This window comes from Petaurus breviceps, unplaced genomic scaffold (assembly GCF_028583685.1).
Source record: "Petaurus breviceps papuanus isolate PSGF00001 unplaced genomic scaffold, PetGlider_PUasm1.0 229, whole genome shotgun sequence".
NCBI lineage: Eukaryota > Metazoa > Chordata > Mammalia > Diprotodontia > Petauridae > Petaurus > Petaurus breviceps.
In genome coordinates, this window is record NW_027185903.1 from 7,871,515 (window position 1) to 7,889,592 (window position 18,078).

General features: G+C 43.5%; 1 protein-coding gene and 1 long non-coding RNA gene across 6 annotated transcripts in view; one reads left to right on the top strand and one right to left on the bottom strand.

Annotated features, from left to right (window-relative positions):
- LOC138167383 (uncharacterized) overlaps positions 1-8,650 on the top strand; it is a 16,712-nt gene extending 8,062 nt beyond the window's left edge. The window contains exon 2 of the long non-coding RNA XR_011169874.1: positions 8,503-8,650. This is a non-coding gene — a long non-coding RNA (uncharacterized lncRNA). The remainder of the gene's footprint in view (positions 1-8,502) is intronic.
- Positions 1-18,078, bottom strand: part of GDNF (glial cell derived neurotrophic factor) — a 39,316-nt gene that overhangs the window by 19,266 nt on the left and 1,972 nt on the right. The window contains exons 1-2 of one of the 5 annotated variants that reach the window (XM_069096175.1): positions 14,217-14,379; positions 12,820-12,993 (exon numbers count right to left, since the gene is read on the bottom strand). In XM_069096175.1, coding sequence (XP_068952276.1) covers positions 12,820-12,967 — 148 coding nt within the window. In that variant the 5' untranslated portion in view covers positions 12,968-12,993; positions 14,217-14,379. Of the gene's footprint in view, positions 1-12,819; positions 12,994-14,087; positions 14,380-18,078 lie in introns of those variants that run through there. The other 4 variants (XM_069096172.1, XM_069096171.1, XM_069096176.1 and 1 more) reach the window with 4 other exon arrangements.

An 18,078-nucleotide genomic window follows, 5' to 3' on the forward strand; every position in this document is an offset into this window, starting at 1 on the left:
TTAACAAAGCAGATCCAAGAACCTGTGGTAGCTGCAAACCCTGAGGATGCTTGGGGTGCTTGCTGCTACATCATCCTGACTCTGGGGCCGGTGTTCTTACTCGTTGTGCTACCTGGCTGCCTCTGAACTCAGGTCGTCTTGACTCCAGGTTCAGTGCACTTCCCCATGCCATCTATCCATGCTTAAGGACCTCATTACCCTCATCCTGGACTATTGTATCTGTCTCTAGTTTTTCCTTTCAGAATTATGTTCTATACCTTGGAAAGATTATTTTGGCCAACATTATCTAGTGATAGGATCTAAGAATGGAGTTAGAAGGGATCTTGGAGTTCATTGACTCCAGCCACCTTATTATACAATTTAGGAAATTAAGATCTAGACAGGGGAAGTGACTTGTCCAAGGTCTCACAGAAGCAGGATCCAAATTCAAATGCTCTGACTCCAAACCTAGCCCTCTCAACATCATTCATCAGTCATTCCACATCGCCTGTTGGATACAATACAAACTGCTCAGCCTAGCATTCAAGGCTCTTCACAAGCTGATGCCAAAGTACTGAATAAACCTCCTAAGAGTCTCCTTCTGAACCTTTGTCTCTGTGGACTGTAAGGTCCACGAGGAAAGGAACCACATCTCCCATTCCTTCGCATTGTATTCCACATGTAGTGGGTGCTTGAAATAAATGGTTGTTAACTGAATGAATAAACAAATGAGCCAATCAGGGGATTCTCTTTCATCTATTTTGCCAGAAAGCACTTATCCTTGAATTTAGGGAATCCACAGCTAAACCACCACCTTTTATGAGCCCTTCAACTGGATGATGCTTAATGATGCAAATATCCCATCACCTCAAGATGCAGGGAGAATGTTATACCATCGGAGATGTTTTCTCTAGCCACGCCTCTGCTAGGACTAAAGGCAAGAACTGAAGGGATGATTCCTTCAGAAAGGCCCATTTCTACTCTATATTAATTAAAGCAAAAGTGCATTTCTGTTTGAATTAAATTAAGGCTATTCATCCCACAGACAATGCGCAATCAGTTTCTAAATCCTGTCTACCCTTCTGCACATACCTTCTATATCAACCTCTCGTCTGACCACTCCATCCCACACTCACCTTTCTCTCCCTTAACTTAACTCCTTTAGCACTTACCATCTGCACCCAATGAGATGAAAGCTCAATGTCTCCCCCCCCTTTCCCATGAAACAGCAAAGTGCTCTTATTCTTTGTGACCCCATTTGGGGTTTTCTTGACAGAGATACTGTAGTGGTTTGCCATTTCCTTCTCTAACTCATTTTACAGATGAGAAACTGAGGCAACCAGCATTAACTGACTTTCTAGTCACAGTGTGTGAGGCCATATTTGAACTCAGAAAGACAAGTCTCCCTGACTTCAGGCCTGGCACTCTGTGCCATCTACGTGCCTGAGGGCAAGAACTATTTTTTTAGTAACATATCAGTCAGTGTGCTAGGTACACAAGATGGTAAGTTTAGAGCTCAAAGAAATCTTAGAAGTAATGTAGGCCAATATTTTAATTTTACTGAGCCTCAGATAGGTTAAGTTAAGGGAGTGAAGTGGTAGCCTGGATTTGAATACACATCTTTGGCTCCAAATCTTTTTACTAAGGGGCAGCCAGATGGCACAGTAGATAGAGCACCAGGCCTGGAGTCAGGAAAATCTGAGTTGAAATCTGACCATAGACACTTACTAGCTGTGTGACCTGGGACAAGTCACTTAATCCTGGTTGTCTCAGTTTCCTCATCTGTAAAATGAGCAAGAGGAGGAAATGACAAACTACTCCAGTATCTTTTCCCCCAAAAAATCCCCCAAGAGGTCACAAAGAGTCAGACACAACTAAAAAAGTGCATAAACAACAACTTTTCACCATATCAAACTGCCTTCTTGACTTTCAGCTCTTTTGCTGGAAAAATCCAGATCATTAACCTAATTCCTCACTTAAGCTTTGTCTGTGGAGACCATTTATCTCACAATTTATTTATCTCAGTTATAGGACGGCAAGGGAATTTAAATCAATTCATGTTTCTTGGTACCAGGTTTCCTGATTTGTACTTTGGAACAAGCAGCAAAAAATCATTGGATGACGTGTCTCAAATGACCCAAATAAAAATCATTTGCTGGACCTAAAAGAAAGTGAATATTCCCCGCCTTCCTTTCTGTTTACTTTTTGTTTGGTTTTTCTGGAAATCTGTGTTTTGGGGGAGAACTAAAATGTCCTTTTAGAAAGCAGATGTTTGTGTTTTCTTCTTCTGATAAAGGGAGTAACAGAAAGAGGCACAGGGCTGGTCAGCAGTGGTTAAGGATGCTACTGGCAAATGTTTAGAGTTATTACAAACTTTGGAGAACCAAAGTTCTTTTTGGAAGGTTTTCTGCAAGATTTGGCAGTTAGATGATGCCGTGACCAAGAATTAGGAAAAACCTGAGTTCAAATCTTGACTCAGACACTTTACTAGTTGTATGGCTCCATGCAAGTCCCTTAACCTCAGACTCAATTTCCTCATCTCTAAAGTGGGGATAATACCTTACAAGATTGTTGTGAAGTTTAAACGAATCAACATGTATAAAGCACTTTGCAAATCTTTTTTTTTTCTTTTTGGAGGGGTGAAGGCAAGGCAATTGGGGTTAAGTAACTTGCCTAAGGTCACATAGCTAGTAAGTGTTAAGTGTCTGAGGTTGGATTTGAACTCATGTCCTCCTGATTCCAGGGCTGGTGTGCTATTCACTGTGCCACCTAGCAGCTCCAACTTTGCAAATCTTAAAGGACTAGTTATTATTATCAACTATTATTCTTTAGAGGCAGGGTATTTTGGGGAATAACAGTAGCAGGGATGGAGAATCATTTCTGTGGAACTTCCTTTCTTGTCTGGTCCAAAAGAGCTCATTTAGCCTTAGGACAAAACCTACCTTCTAAAAGCCTGTTCGGGTACACTGAGTGATGGAGTCAGAGAAAAGAGGCTAGAACACCAGCTTGTCTACTTACTGCTCTGTAAAGGGAGGAGAATTAATTGATCTCCAAGCTTCCTTCCAGTTCTGAATCTATGAGCCTATGACGCTAACCTTCCTGGACCTGATTTGTAAAATGAGGAAGGTTGGATTAGGTGATTTCTGTGCAGTCCCTTCCCATTCTAATTCTGTCTTATGCTGTCAGGTTTCATTTTAATTTCACTTGTTTAAGCATTTTAATAAACGGATTCACCAGAGGCTTATTAAAAGGGAGGAATACAATTCTTATCTTCGAGATGCTTCTGACAATATGTATGTAGGTGATCTCTGAGGATTCCCTGATGTTGAAGAGTGCTCATTAATGTGCGATCTCCCCAGTCTCCTTTGCTGTGTTATCATCCGTAGGGGGCCTCCTCCCTTGGGTGTTCTGGACCCTCTGCTCTCTCTACATTCTCTCCCTCAGCTATCTCCTCATTCACATCTTGTGGCTTTAATTATCTTCTCTATGCAGGTAATTCACAGGTCTATCCTCTCTCTCTTGAATGACAGTCCCCACATTACCACTTGCCTATATTGGGCATTTCAATCTGAATGTCCTGCAGGCATAGCAGACTGAACAAGTCCAACACAGAATTCACTCCAAATTCAGCTCTTTTGTCAAAGGCACCCTATCTTTCCACTCAGGTTCACAAGGTCAAACTCGTCCTAGTTGACTCCTCAGTCTCTTTTCACCTCACATATCCAGTCACTCACCAATTACTGTCAGTTCTACACACACACACACACACACACACACAGACACACCATTTCTTATCTATTCCCTTCTCCATAATGAAACACTTACCACCCTAGATTTGGCCACTCATCACTTGCTCAAACTATGGCAAATAACTAATTAGTGTCCTTACCTCAAGTATTGTCTCTACAATCCATCCTCCCCACAGCTGCCGAATCAATATTCCTAAAGCATGTATCTGGCCATCTTACCCCCTTGCTTGGCTATAGTAGCTCCCTGTTATCTCCAGGGCCAAACTAGTGTGTGTGTAGTTTCTTTCCCCCTTTCTCTCTGAAGAACTCTTGTGAGACACAAGGAGACATTGGCATAAAACTACTCAGCGTGGCATGTCCGCATCAAAGAAAGTGCTGTGCTCTATGAGCAAAACAGAATTAAAGTAGCTCAAAAGAACCGTGAGATGCACAGATTTAGAGATCTTCTCTCCAACTGTTCATACGGAATATTTGTGCCTGACCTGTGGTAGAGTCCTCTGAACTCGTGCTGGTCTGATAGACCACAGTCAGACACTGTACTTAACCCCAATGTCATGATGTCCTTTCGGTCCTCCTTGAGAATGAAGGACAACAACCAGCCAAGCAGGGCCAAATATAGATTTTTCTGTTTGGTATTTAAAACTCTTCACGAGCTGGTTCCCATGGGTCATTCCAAGATTACTGCATGTTATTCCCTTTCATACAATCTACATTTCAGACAAACTGGACTTTTAACTGTTCCTCATACCCAGTATTCGATCTCCTTTACATCGACAGTCTTCTACACTTCAAATGCATTCCTCCCACATTTCCTCCTCTTAAAGGAGAACCTAGTCTCCTTTAAAGCTCAGCTCAAATACTTCTTTCTCTATGAAATATGAAATACTTCTTAATTTCCCTAGAAACCTGCCCCCCCCCCCCCAATTACCAACTTGTATGTGTACATGTTGTTTTTCCCAACAGAATATAAGGTCCTTTGAGCTGGAGACTATTTCATTTTTGCCTAGAACTTTGTTGAGCCATTTTGCTTCACTCCATTTGGGATTTTCTTGGCAGAGATACATAAGTGGTTTGCCATTTCCTTCTCCAGATGAGGAAACTGAGGCAAACAGTGGCTAAGTGACTTGCCCAGGGTCCCACAGCTAGTTAAGTGTCTGAGGCCAGATTTGAACTCAGGTCTTCCTGACTCCGGGACTAGGGTTTTATCCACTGTGCCACCTTACTGCCCCCTTATCTAGTACATAGTAATGCTTAATAAAGGCCTAATTGATTAGGTATAGGTAAAGTTATTGACTGATCTGGCAATTTAGAAGCATACCTCAGGTTTCTTTGTATCTGTGATGCAATGATTTGGTTTCCTGTTACTCTCCTCAAGAATCAATCAGGGCTCCTCAGTATCTACCAAATCAGGGCTAAGTTCCTCTGCCCACTTTTAATGACCTCTTTGTGGTTCCACTGTCCAGCCTTCCTCTTTTTGCTGCTCCCCTCCCTCCAATACAACAACCCTCTGCTGAAATTGGCCTGGAGTCTACACTGTCCCTGCCTCTACTTCTCCTACAAGCTCATTCCCAATTCCCCATCTTTTGTTTATGCTCTTCTCTCCCACCTAAAATGCCTTTCTTTCTCCCTTCATCTTTCCACAGCTACAGTCCATGGTCTGTCTACTTTGCCCTGATTCAATGCTATTTACTCTGCTCTAGCCTGGTACTCAATCCGATGGAAGGATCAGGATCAGGTCCCATTTCTCCGTGAAGTACCTAGCACAATGTGGAACAGAGGGGGCCTGGCAGCAAGTGCTTGTCCACAGCCTGGACTTATTTTAGAAAAATAAGGGAAGTTTTTGGCATTCTGCTGAAAGAAAGGTGCTCCCTGTTCACGAGTAGTGCAGACTAACCCTAGAAGGAAGGGGACTACTTTTATTTCTAGGGTAGCTGGCTTTCAGGCTCTAGGTCCTAAGTCACTACATAAAATAGGGGCTGGAACTGAGAGCCAGATCAATCTGGGAGCTAATTTGAGTCTTAATATTTATATGAAGAGCAACACAACTAGCTATTCTTATCTCTGGGGTATGCTCCAAGAACTGAGACCCTGAAAGGGGTCCAGAGCCAGAAGTTAGGTTCAGGGGGTACAAGAGTCCGGAACAGGCCCCTTCCAACCTGCAACCTGACCTGGGTCCGTGGTCTGGGGACTGCCATCCTTTGATCCCCAGCTTCATCTCTGCACCACCCCTTTCTGGGCGAATGAGTTTGTATAACTGTGATTATGCAACATATGACCAACCAAGAATTGCGCAAGGAAAGAAAGAGGCCTGTAAAGGATATCATCAGAGATACGTGTGACCGGAAAGGGAGGTGGGCCAGTCCGGCATGAAGCAAGAGCAAGGGGTAACCGATGGGCAGCTCATGTGCTCCGCCACCATCACCTACCCAATGTCAGGCAGTCTGGAGCAGCGGTTCTCAAAGTTTTTGGTCTCAGGACCCTTTTACTCTCTCAAAAATTACTGAAGATCATCCAAAGAGCTTTTATTTATGAGTTATATCTATTGATATTTACCATATTAGAAATTAAAACATCTTAGTGCTATTATGAAAATAGCTTTGACCTCATGGATCCCCTGAAATGGTCTCTGGGGGTTACTGGACACCTTGAGAACCACTGATTTAGAGGAAGGCTTCGTACATTGGGTTCCACTACTATGGGGAGGCAGGGACAAGGGTTGCAAAGGAAGGAAAGGATATGGTTAGGTTCTGAGCTGCATTAATGAAGGGGGGACCCATCTAGGTGGGATCATGATCCACTGAAATATCCGAGTACAAATCTAAGCAGTGTGGACCAATGGAGGTACCTCAGTTGACCCAGAACTTAGCATTATACTACATTTTAATTGTTAAACTTCCATAGCTAGGGCATAGCAGAGACAGGGCTGAACCTAGGGTCAGGAAGACCCTAATTCAAATGTAGCTTCTGATACTATTATCTGTGTGACTCTGGCCAAGTCGCTTAACCTGTCTGCCTCAGTTGCCTCATCTGCAAAATGGGGATAACAATAGCACTTATCTCCCAGGGTCATTTTGAGGCTCAAGTGAGATAATATTTGTAAAATGCTTTGCAAACCTTAAAGTGCTATATAAAAGCTAGTTCTTATTAAACATATTGAGCCTCAGTTTCCTTAACTGTAAAAGGAGGGTTGTTTTTTTTAGTACTAAATGTCTCAACAGAATAATTGAAAAGCCTAAATAACAGCTGAGGCAGTCCCCAACTTACAAACACTTAGACACCATTCACACATAGAAAAGGCACTGAAAGTACCCCCCCTTTAGTGAATATGGGTGTTCAAAAGCAGAAGGGAAGCTGCTGTGAAAGGCAGGAACAACTTACAGAACCATTAAATCTTGAGCTAAAAGAGATCTCAGGGGCCACTGAGCCCAATCACTTCCATTAAAAAGAGACCTTTTCTTCCCTTGCGCAATTCTTGGTTGGCTATATAATCACACTTATACAAACACATTAGCCCTGAAAGGGGTGGTGCAGAAATGAAGCTGGGGATAAGAGGATGGCAGTTGTCAGAACACGAACCCAGGTCAGGCTACAGGTTGGAAGAACTCTGTTCCAGACCCTTGTACCCCCTGAACCTAACTTCTGGCCCTGGACCCCTTTCAGGGTCTCAGTTCTTGGAGGACACCCCAGGGATAAGAATAGCTAGTTGTATTGCTCTTCATACAAATATTTAAGACTTAAATTAGCTCTCAAATTGGGGTTCACTATCCTCACATGAAAAATGAGGGGGCTAGATGAGATGACTGCTACACCATTCCTATGAACCTGGGACTTCCTCCTTTCATCAAGCTTTTCCCTCACATAACAAAACAGAATGATTTGAATTTCACCTGTGATTCTTCTTTTGAAGATACTGGTGAACAGTGAATAGAAACAAAGGTAGTTTTGGAAAACCCACAAAATAAATTTTAAATCTCAAATGAGGGAATGTTATAGAAGTTGTATGATGCAGATGCCCCCTCATTTAGGGAGCAAAAATCCATAGGGTAAGAAAGTAAGCAATGTGAGTTTCAACTTATTTGCATATGACTATTATGGGGTTATTAATATTTTCCAAAATAGATCCTACATCAGTAACCCACTCATCTGGGTTGCTCTGATGGCCTCATTTGCATTGGAATCAAGAGAACGTATCTCATCTCAGACTTAAGGATGAACTGGGCCCAATGTATATGAATTTCTTCTTTATAAGTTTTACTATTACTGTGATTATTATTAATCTAGACCTCTTATTTCACTGGTGTATTGAACTGCCAGTGAAGAAACTCCCTCTACCAATGTAGAACGCTGCAACATACTGTCTTAGAGAGTTATTTGGCTCTAAGAAGTTGAGGGATCTGACCAGCATCACACAGCTAGTGTCAAAGATGGGACCAGAACCTAGGTCTTCCTGACTTTGAAGGTAGCTCTCTCCTATAGTGTGTTCTTTCTATTCTTCATAGACTTGAAAAACTTTGGATTTTTTTTTTCAATGACTACCTTGCTAGCCTTTGAAAGAAATCAGAGGGATTCAGCTAGGGGTCTGCTAGGGTCAGCTCCAATGAGTTTTCAAGAGCTGATTGTTAAATTTTTATGCTCATATGTCTTTTGGAAATTGGCAAACATTACAAATTGGGACTTGATTTATAGTTTTGTTGATTTTCTAGACTTAAGAAAGTGAAGATAATGCAGATTAAACTTAAAGTGTGTCACAGGTCTCTCTTTTTTTTTCTTTCAGAAAGCCATTTGTTCAATATTTACTAACATATTCATGGATTCAGCAATTGGAGGCCTTCCTACTTTCCATTGGAATTCAATGTTTAGAAACGTGTGATGGTTTACTACAGAAGACTGTGCATCGTGACAATAATAAACTGTTAACGGTGTTTGTGTTGTTATTGTTAGCTACTTGTACTGGCTGAGTGTTCAGAGTGGGTTGCCCTTACTAGTCTGTCAGGCCTGCCAACCTGAGTGTACCTGGAATGAAGTCAAGGTACTTAAGAATGCTTTGCAGTTTCCTCATTCCATGTCCCTTAATGATTACATGTATATATATATATACATTATAATCTAGCACATATATATAATAATGATATGTACATTTATAATATATAATACATATTATCACAATATAATATAATAGTATGTAACATAATAACAATATATTATAAATACATTGTCATTAATAATGTTATCTAATATGGGGGGTCTCACTGCTTCAAGGCAATATCTGGTTGTTGTTTAGTTGTATCTGACTTTTTGTGACTCCTTTTGGGGTTTTCTTGGCAAAGATACTGGAATGATTTGCCACTTTCTTCCCCAGTTTATTTTACAAAAGGGGAAACTGAGGCAAACAGGGTTAAGTGACTTGCCCAAAGTCACATAGCTGGTAAGTGTCTGAGGCTGGATTTGAACTCAGGAAGATGACTCTTTGTGGCCCAATTTGGAGTTTTCTTGGCAAAAAATACTGGAGTAGTTTGCCATTTTCTTCCCTACCTCATTTTACAGATAAGGAAACTGAGGTAAACAGGGTTAAATGACTTTCCCAGGGTTACACATCTAGTGAGTGTCTGAGGGCAGATTTGAACTTAGATTTTCCTGACTCCAAGTCTGGCACTCTGTGTCACCTAGCTGCCCAATTAATAATAACATATTATAAATATATAATATATATCTAAATAACTCATGTTTACACAGAATTTTAAGGTTTACAAGACACCTTTTTCCTTACAACAATCCTGTGAGATAGGCAGTGAAAGCAGGTGTCACACCCATTTCATAGATGAGGAAAATGAGGCTCATAGATTAGTTAAATGACTTATGACCTCACATGAATGTTGTGTGGGAGCTGGGTTCAAATTCTAGCTTCTGAACCCAGGTCCATCACTCTTTTCACTACCTCACCTCCCTTACATACAATAGTTCACATTTATAAATCTATTTACAATTTGTAAAGTGTTTTCGTCACAATGACATTGTCAAGTAAATAACATGGCTATTAGCAGTTCTTCAACAGATGAGGAAACTGAGACTCAGGGATGGTAAATGTGCTCATGGTGCTTTGGTGCTGGGATTCCAAGTCATATCTACCTGACTTCATGCCATATATATACCCCATTATTCTGCTGTCTGATCAACATCAAGGCACTCCTCTGCTTACTGAGGCTGGAGTTGGCACAGACCGACATTGTTTTTTTCAGACAGGGCTGAAAAATAAACCCCATTTCATTCATGCAATAGCTGGTAAGCAGTTATCTTTCATTTTTCTCTTTTCCTCCCAACTATGCTGATGTTATATTATTATTCTGTGTGGGTAAAAAGGCTGTTATGCCTTTCTTAGGTGTATTGCTCTGGAAATGGGGTTTAAAGGTAACTGTGATAAGTAGGTAGCACCATTCACTTTAATGTTACAGTTAGACGTTTTTGCAAATGATTAGCGAATTTACATCAGCTAAGAGGCAAGCTAATGTTTTGAATTAACAGGTCTAACACTTTTAAAAATAGGCTTACAACACAACTATTTTTGGCCGGATGTTCTCTTAACAGGCCCTTTAATTTCAAGGTATCAACAGTATTACCTTTTTCAATCTCTGACAAATCATGCTTCCATTCTTAATTTACCTGTCTATGTTCATTTATGGCACCCTATAAACAATGTAGCTCACTCCTCTTTCCTGGGGCCCTAGGAAGGAAGATGGTTATGCTGCTGTAATTAGGCCCATAACATGCACGTCACATTCCATAAGCTTTTTTTCCTAGCCTTAAGGCCTCTTGGTCTAGGCTGACTATTAATCTCCACCTCCTACCATATGGCCAGAGTATTCTGGCTGCCTCTGTTATGATTATGATCAAAGTATGTTTCACAGGAATAGACTGGATGGTGGGCCATGCCTGCATAGAGAGGGACTTTGGGAAAAGAGAAGGAAGAATTCATCAGGTCAGTTCCTTGGATAGAAATTTTCTCTTGCTAATTATCCTCTAAAATGTCTATTTCTGTCCTGTTACCTCAAAAAGAAAGGTCAGCTCATTGGATGGGGGCTTTTTATCATTATCTTCTGTTCATGCATTATAATGTAGATATGCATTAATCCATTCAATAAAAACATGGCTAAAAGGTTTTGAGTGGAGCACATTTTACTTAATCAAATCACTTTTTGGAGGAGCTGCCAGGTGCCGCAATGAGTAAGAGTGCTGGCCCCAGTGTTGGGAGACCTGGGATTGGTCCCGACCTCCGATACTCAGCACCCACACAAAAATAATAATAACTGGCCGTGTAATTTTGAGTCAAGTCACTTAACCCCGATTGCTTTAAAAAAAATCACCTTTAGGAAAATTTGCTATCTATAAGATCTCTGTAGAATATTTTTGTTAAACTAATGACTCCTTTTGAAATGTGAGAAATCATCTAATTTATTTGTTATTGAAGGCAACATGTAAGTATAATGGATAGAGGGCCAGAGTTGGAGTCAAATAGGCTTTTGTTCAAACTCTGACACATACTGACTTCAGACAAATTGAGTAACCTTAGGGACTGTCCTTTTCTAACACTTTAGGATGCAGATATCCTGTAGACTAGTGGAAGAAGTTCTCCATGTTGATGAAATCACAGGTCAGAACCTCAAACTCAAGTGTTGTAATAAAATTAAAATTTGGTTTTTTTTTAAAGGGGTACAGGGTATGGAAATGGAGTAGCACATCTATATCAGAAATAAGGCTAGGGAGAAGGACATAGTCATATCACAACTCTATAAACTCCAGACCCCCAAAATAAAATTTCCAAAGCTTCACAGGTCTTCTAGTCCAGTAGACACAAAGGCTTTATCAGAAGTAAGATAGGGGTGGAGGTAGGGAACAGAGAGTGAATACCTCCTTTAAGAAGCACGTCAGAGGCTGCTTTGGCAATAATTTTACCTAACACAAATGGAGATTCTTTTGTCTAGATTTTACACTGCCTAGCTGTGTGCCCCCTCTATAAAGACATCTTGTCTCTGACTTAGTTTATGTGAAATCAGGACCTTTCCTATGCTAAATTGTATGACAGATGAGGTATTCTGCATGTACAACCTCAGTCAACATACATTTATTAAAACAAAAATGAAATGGTACCTGCCCTCAAGGTGCTTACATTCCAAGCAGTAATTTCCCCCAACTAAACTAAACGGCTAGACTGGAGAAGCAATCTTATACTCTCTCTCTCTCTTCTTTTTTTTTTTTTGTGCTACAGATTCTTTTAGCAATTTGGTGAAGTTTATGGATCCTTTCTCAGAATAACATTATAAAATAATTGGAGAAAATGCTAGATTTCTGTTAGAGATTAGTGAAAACAAGAAAAAAAATTCTCATCTAAGTTCACAGACCTCTTGAAATCTATCCACTTTCCGATACTTTTTTACCAGCAAGCACTTTAAAAATAATCTCGTAACCCTGAACCTCCTAGGGATCATGGGATTTAGAGTTGGATGGAACTTTAGAGCTCCTCTAAGTCACAGGATCACAGATTCAGAGATGGAAGGGACAAGCCCCAAAGTCATCTGTCGAAATTTCTCACTTTACATATGAGGACACCAAGGCCCTGAGCGGTAAAGGAATTTGCCCCCAAACCACATAGGTAGTATGTGGCAAAGCCTGGGTCTGAACTTGGGTCTTGTCATTCCAAATCCAGGGCTCTTTTTATACTACATAGAAAGGCCACACATACATACCTCTTTACTCACACCCCTTTCCCTGCCCACCTCCTCATTTTACAGCAGAGGAAACTGTGGCCCAGAAAAGTGATGGAATTTGTTCCAAAGTGGCAGAGCTGGGGTTCAAACCCAAGGCATCTGATGCTAAAATCAGTGTTTCTTTCCTTGGACCTTGTGACCTCATTACTCTCTTCTGTGGACAAAGCTCACCCTCCCGTCTTCCCTTATCTGCGCTCCCCTTGTCCCACAAGGGCTAAAAGAACCTCTCTACACCTGGTAGCACAGTTTATTTTTTCCTTAAGCCCTTATGGTTTATGGTGCGTGGTCAGTAGGTGTGAAAGGGTGGCTAGGAATCGGGGAACGTTTCTTACAGTCACTTCTCACAGCATAAGGAGCCAGTCGGCTGGGGGAGTACTCTTCTTCTGGCCTTCCGGGATGCTTCTTACCGGCAGGCAGTGGGAAGGCGGACACAGTGTGGAGCAGTACCAGGCAGACAGCCACTATATCCCATAACTTCATCTTAGATTCCCGTCCAGCGGCGGCTCCTGGGGGTTGGGGGTAGGGTCAGGAGAGAGGGAGAGATGGATAGGTCAACTTTCCAGTGGTGTGGACAGTCACAGAGTCCCCTTTCACTCCCATTGCAAAGCCAGCCCCCCCCACTTTCACATTCATGGCAGTTGATGCACCTTCCAAGCCCCAGGTGACTGCTTCCTTAAAGAAATCCCCTCAACATATTATTTCGCTCCCTTTGGGCATAAGCTTTCCAGTTCAGAATCTTTCTATTATAACTTTGTAATACAGAATGCTGGGGTTTGAACTAAAGGGGGAGAAAGCTGGTGCTTCAGTCCCTAGCGACCCTTTTTATCTCCCTAGATGACACCTTCCAACCCTCAGGGAATGAGCTCAGTCCCTAACTCCTGCAAGCCCGAACTCGTTGCTGGCAGGAGTGCCTCCCTCCTTTCATGTTTTCCTGGGGACCCGGGGAGTCAGTGCATATCTCTTTTCAAGTCCAGTGCCCCCCCTTTTCTCCGGTTTGACCCCACCTCTGGAGTGGGGGAGCCTTGGAGCTGGGTAGCTGCTCCTCCCCTGCCCCACATCTGTAGCCCAGGCTGCAGACTCCAGAGTCCAAGCTCCTTCCTCACCCCCCTCCCCCATCCTCCAATTCAGCTTTAACACCTTCCATTCCCCCCACCCCCACGAAAGGCAGCTCAGAGAAACCAACCTTCCCAGAGAAACTCCCTCCCTCGATGGGCAACCCCTCCATGGAAGCCGCTCTTCCTCCCCATCGTAGGACTTACCCACGCTAAGAGGTACAAGAACTAGAATAAAATTTCTCCCTAGGGTTTCCTGATCCATCACTTGCAATAAGTGGCTACAGCCGGTTCCGCTTTATGCACTTGCATCTTTGTCTATTGGCGGTCCGTTTTTTTTTTTCTTTCACTAACCCGGTACCAAAGGGAAAACACAAAACCAAAAACAAACCAACAAACTTTTATTGGGGACAGGACAGGAATGTTAGTAGGCATCTGGCAGCTTTAATTCTGCTTAAGTGTAAGGCAGCGATGGCACTTGTCTTAACATCTGATCAGCAACAGCACTCTTGAAATCTTCCCCCAGCCCCATTAATTAGTTCCCCCACCTCTACCGGGAATTTCTCCCCACGTCCTCTCCCTTTCCAGGGAGACCAGACCAACTGAAGTCTCCCGCGCTCTCTCACATCCAGCCCCAGCCAAGTCTCTCAACGCACAAAGCATTGCAATTTGCTCACAGCTCCAGGGGAGGGATCGCCCGGGATGCGCGACAGGGAGCAAGCAGAAAAGGACGTGCCCGCGGCGCCTCCGGGGCGTTGCTCGCTCTCCGAGGGGGACCTGGGCACTGGGAGGCCTGGGCTGGCGCTTCACGTCGAGCTCTGGCTCCAGCTTGGGGCGGGGTGGGGGTTTAGGGCAGGAGGAGCGTGATATAATAAATATGAGCCTCCCTCAGCCAGGGGGCACCATTTGGACTTTTCACACTCCCTCCTCCCCCCCCCACCACCCCCCCCCCCAAAAAAAGGGTAGGCAAGGCGGAAAGAAAAACTTGCCTTCCAACTTCTGCTACTCGCAAAACTGTGCTTTTCCCTCGCGACCCCCCTCCCCCCAACCGCGAAAACTGGGTTGAATTGGAGAGGCAAGGGGAAACGTTTTGTGTGTGTGTGTGTGTTCGTTCCAGTTCCAGGGGCTTGACACCCCTATGGACCAATTCACTCAAGGTCTTTACTAGACGCCCACTGACCCCAGCTTTCCAAAGGCACTCTCTCTTCCCAACTCTGCTGGCTTTTGGGGACTACCCCCCCCCCCCCAGCTGAAACTCCACGTGGTTATTGCCACATCTCTGCCCTTATTTCCTATTAAATGAAACATGTCCGTCGGAAAAGCAAAAGTTTGCCCCCGCCGCCCTCCCACTGGAAAGATAAAAAAGAAGGGATGGAGCCACCCGCAAGAGGTGCGAGGAGAGTTTTTAGCCCATGATGGAAGAAAAATCGGTGGCTGCCTCGGGCCACAGTTATCTCGGCCACATCTTTCCTGCCCCCCTCCCCTTCTGGTTTCCAGGCACTGCAGACTTTCCTCTTGCCTCCTCACCCACAACCCCAGTGCCAGTCCGGGCCCAGCTAGAGAAGCGTTTAATTGGGAAGCCACCTCCCACGGCGCCCGCTGCCCGCCCTGGGGCTAGCGCTGTGGAGATGGATGCGTTTTCCATTCTCCTGGCATGTTTGCTCGCTAAGCAGCTGTTTGTCCGCACTAGCTAAGAGAAAAAAGAAACTCCGAGAGACCTGCAGCTCTGGCCCCTCGATCCGGGCCGGGCTGTTTGCTGGGTGGTGGCAGAGGTGGGGGAGGCTTCGGCGAGCGACCCCCGGGGGAGGAGGGAGCAAGGTCGAGGTCCCGTCGCCCTCTCCAAATAAACATTGCGACACCGAACCCATGCAAACCGGAGGTGGGAGGAATTAGGAAGCAGGACTTTGGGAAGCGTAAAGGGCCTTCTCTTTTCCTCCATCCCATCTACAATCCCGCATCCTCCCCCAAGCTCGCGGGCACGAAGTTAATGCACCCTTCAAAATCCAGGTGCCCGCCTGCATTCTCCTCCCGCCCACCAACAGGAAGAGAAAGAGCCAGCAGATTTCCCTTCCGTATTAAAAGGGCTTTCCCCTGTTTTCCCCCTGGTGTGGGCGGATGGGGGATTTCAAAAATTGGACGTGGAGTTTCTCAATTAGGAGTGTGGCGAAGCTGGCAAAGGAAGGAAATGGAAAACTCTACGCCCCGCCAAAGAAGAGGCTCCTCGATCCCTGGTTGTCTTCCTGCTCTCGGCTCTGCTCTTTCCTGTCCCCGAAACAGGCCCCCTGGGCTGGGGAAAGCGCATTCTTCTCTCCCGAGAAAGCCCTCACTCAAGGCACACTGGAGCTAGAAGCTTATTCAGTTCTCGTATCTGCTCTGGGGAGGAAACCGAATGCAGGCTCCTTATATGCAAACCGCCGGGCCCCAGAGGGGTGCAAAAACTAGCCCCAGTTTTGTCTGGAAGAGTTTCTCTAAAGCCTAGATCTGTTTTTTTCTATTTAGCCCCCCCCCACCCCCCGTCCCCGTTTTGTCACTCCTTTTCTTCCTTCACTCTCTCCTTTTCTTTATTCTCTTTCCATTTTTTTTGCCCCCCAAAAATATGCCTCTTGCTTCTTTCCCTTTTTCTTTTTAGAGTAGTCTGCTTAATTGCAAACCAAGCATCATAACGTCTTGCGTTACATAGGCACCTTATGGCATTCACCAAAGTGAATTTCATATAGGTATAGCTTTTTTTAAAAACAATTCTCACAAAGGAAGTAAGTGACAAAGTCACAGATTTGTAAATTATTAGAGCAATAAAGGAACTTTAGAGACTAACCAGTCCAAAAGCCCCTTATCTCATGGATAAGGCACTCAGACTAATTGATCCTGGACAAGTCCCTTAACCTCAGAAGTAAAAGGAAGATAATTATAACACCTCTTTCGAAGGGTTGTTGTGAAAATCCAATGAGATAACACATTAAAGTGCTTTCCAAAGCTGAAAGGTTTTAGAATAGAGCATTGCAACCCAGTGCTTAGTGATGATGATGATAACAATATAATAATGTCAATTGAGGACCAGAGACACCAGAGAAGTCAACAGTGGCAGAGCTGGGACAAGAAATCAGATTGCCTGATCTGATGTTTTTGGCTAATGAGCTATTTTACAGAGGGAATCTAAGGGCCCTGGTGGCACTCAGCACCTAAATCAGGTACACCTCACAGTACAGATCCTCGAGAGGAATCGGATCAATGGTGTTGGAAGGAGAGAGGGCCACTCTTACAAGTCCTCTGTCCTCCTTACCAAGTTTGAATATCTTTTCCTCATTTTGGGCACTAGGGGGCACTAAAAACCACCATAGTTGAATAACTCCACCTTACTACATAGCTGGGAAGTTTGGTCATTTGTCATCTTAAGTATAACAGAAGGGGGGGGGGATTGCTCACCTGAAAAATCTTATGGAGTTACCCCTAGAACTATTTGATATTCCTACCTACCTAACACTGTCCGTGTTCTTCACTCTCTTCCCTAACCTACCTCCCCTCTAAACTAGACTAGTTTTTGGGACAACTTTTCTTTGAAAATTGAAGTCTGTCCTCACTCTTCACCTAAGAAAACCTAGCCAGTGAAATAGTTTCACACCCAGATGAACACTCCTACCACAAGAACCCCTTCCTCATTCTTAATTCTTAAGTCTGAGAAAGTAATATTTGGGCTTTAGTTTCAAGACTGACAGGAGAAATAAAAAAGTGGGATAAGGGGTTTGAGAAGACAGACATGTCAGTTTTAAACCAATCTCTGGGGAAGAGAAAGGAGGAAAGAAAATATTCATATATAACAGTGGTATTTGTAAGTAACACTTTAACCTCAGCCTTCAAATAGCATACTTTGAGAAGTGTTATGTGGGGAAGTAAGGAGGAGGAGATGGGGCAAGAAGTATGTAACTGCTATTTACTGAGTGATCAAGGGCAAATCACTTAACATCTCGGGTCTCTGAGGTGACCTCTAACTCTAATTTTACAATCCTGTGAACCTTTTGTCTTAACCCTATGAATTTCCATCCAGTGAATATTTCACTATACTCTTAAGAGCTGAGCACATTGGTTTTCACCCCATGCTTTTGGGGGTTGCCAGTTTAGTTTCTTACTGGGTTATGGGTGTATAATCCCAGGAGATAGGGTGGAAAGTATCTATGAAAGATGTGGAAGAAAACAGAAAGTCCAAATCAGGTTAGAGCAGTGATGTATTAAGGGACTGAAAGTTTGTCCTATATTGAATAGGTTAGTGGGAGTCCTGCTCAACCACAGAGACTGTTTAGTCTCACTCTGCAGTTTTCCCTCACTTGACACTTGTTACAATGACAGCCTTAACCCCTGCCCTTAGAAAGCAGAGGCATAGCTGATTAGGGCCTACACATAGTGACTGAAGTTGAGAAAATTTAGCTAGGACCTAAGCATCTGCTATTCAAAATTGCACCTAGAAAACAATATTTTAGGAAGAAACAAAGGCATCTCGTGTGTGTGTGTGTGTGTGTGTGTGTGTGTGTGTGTGTGTGTGTGTGT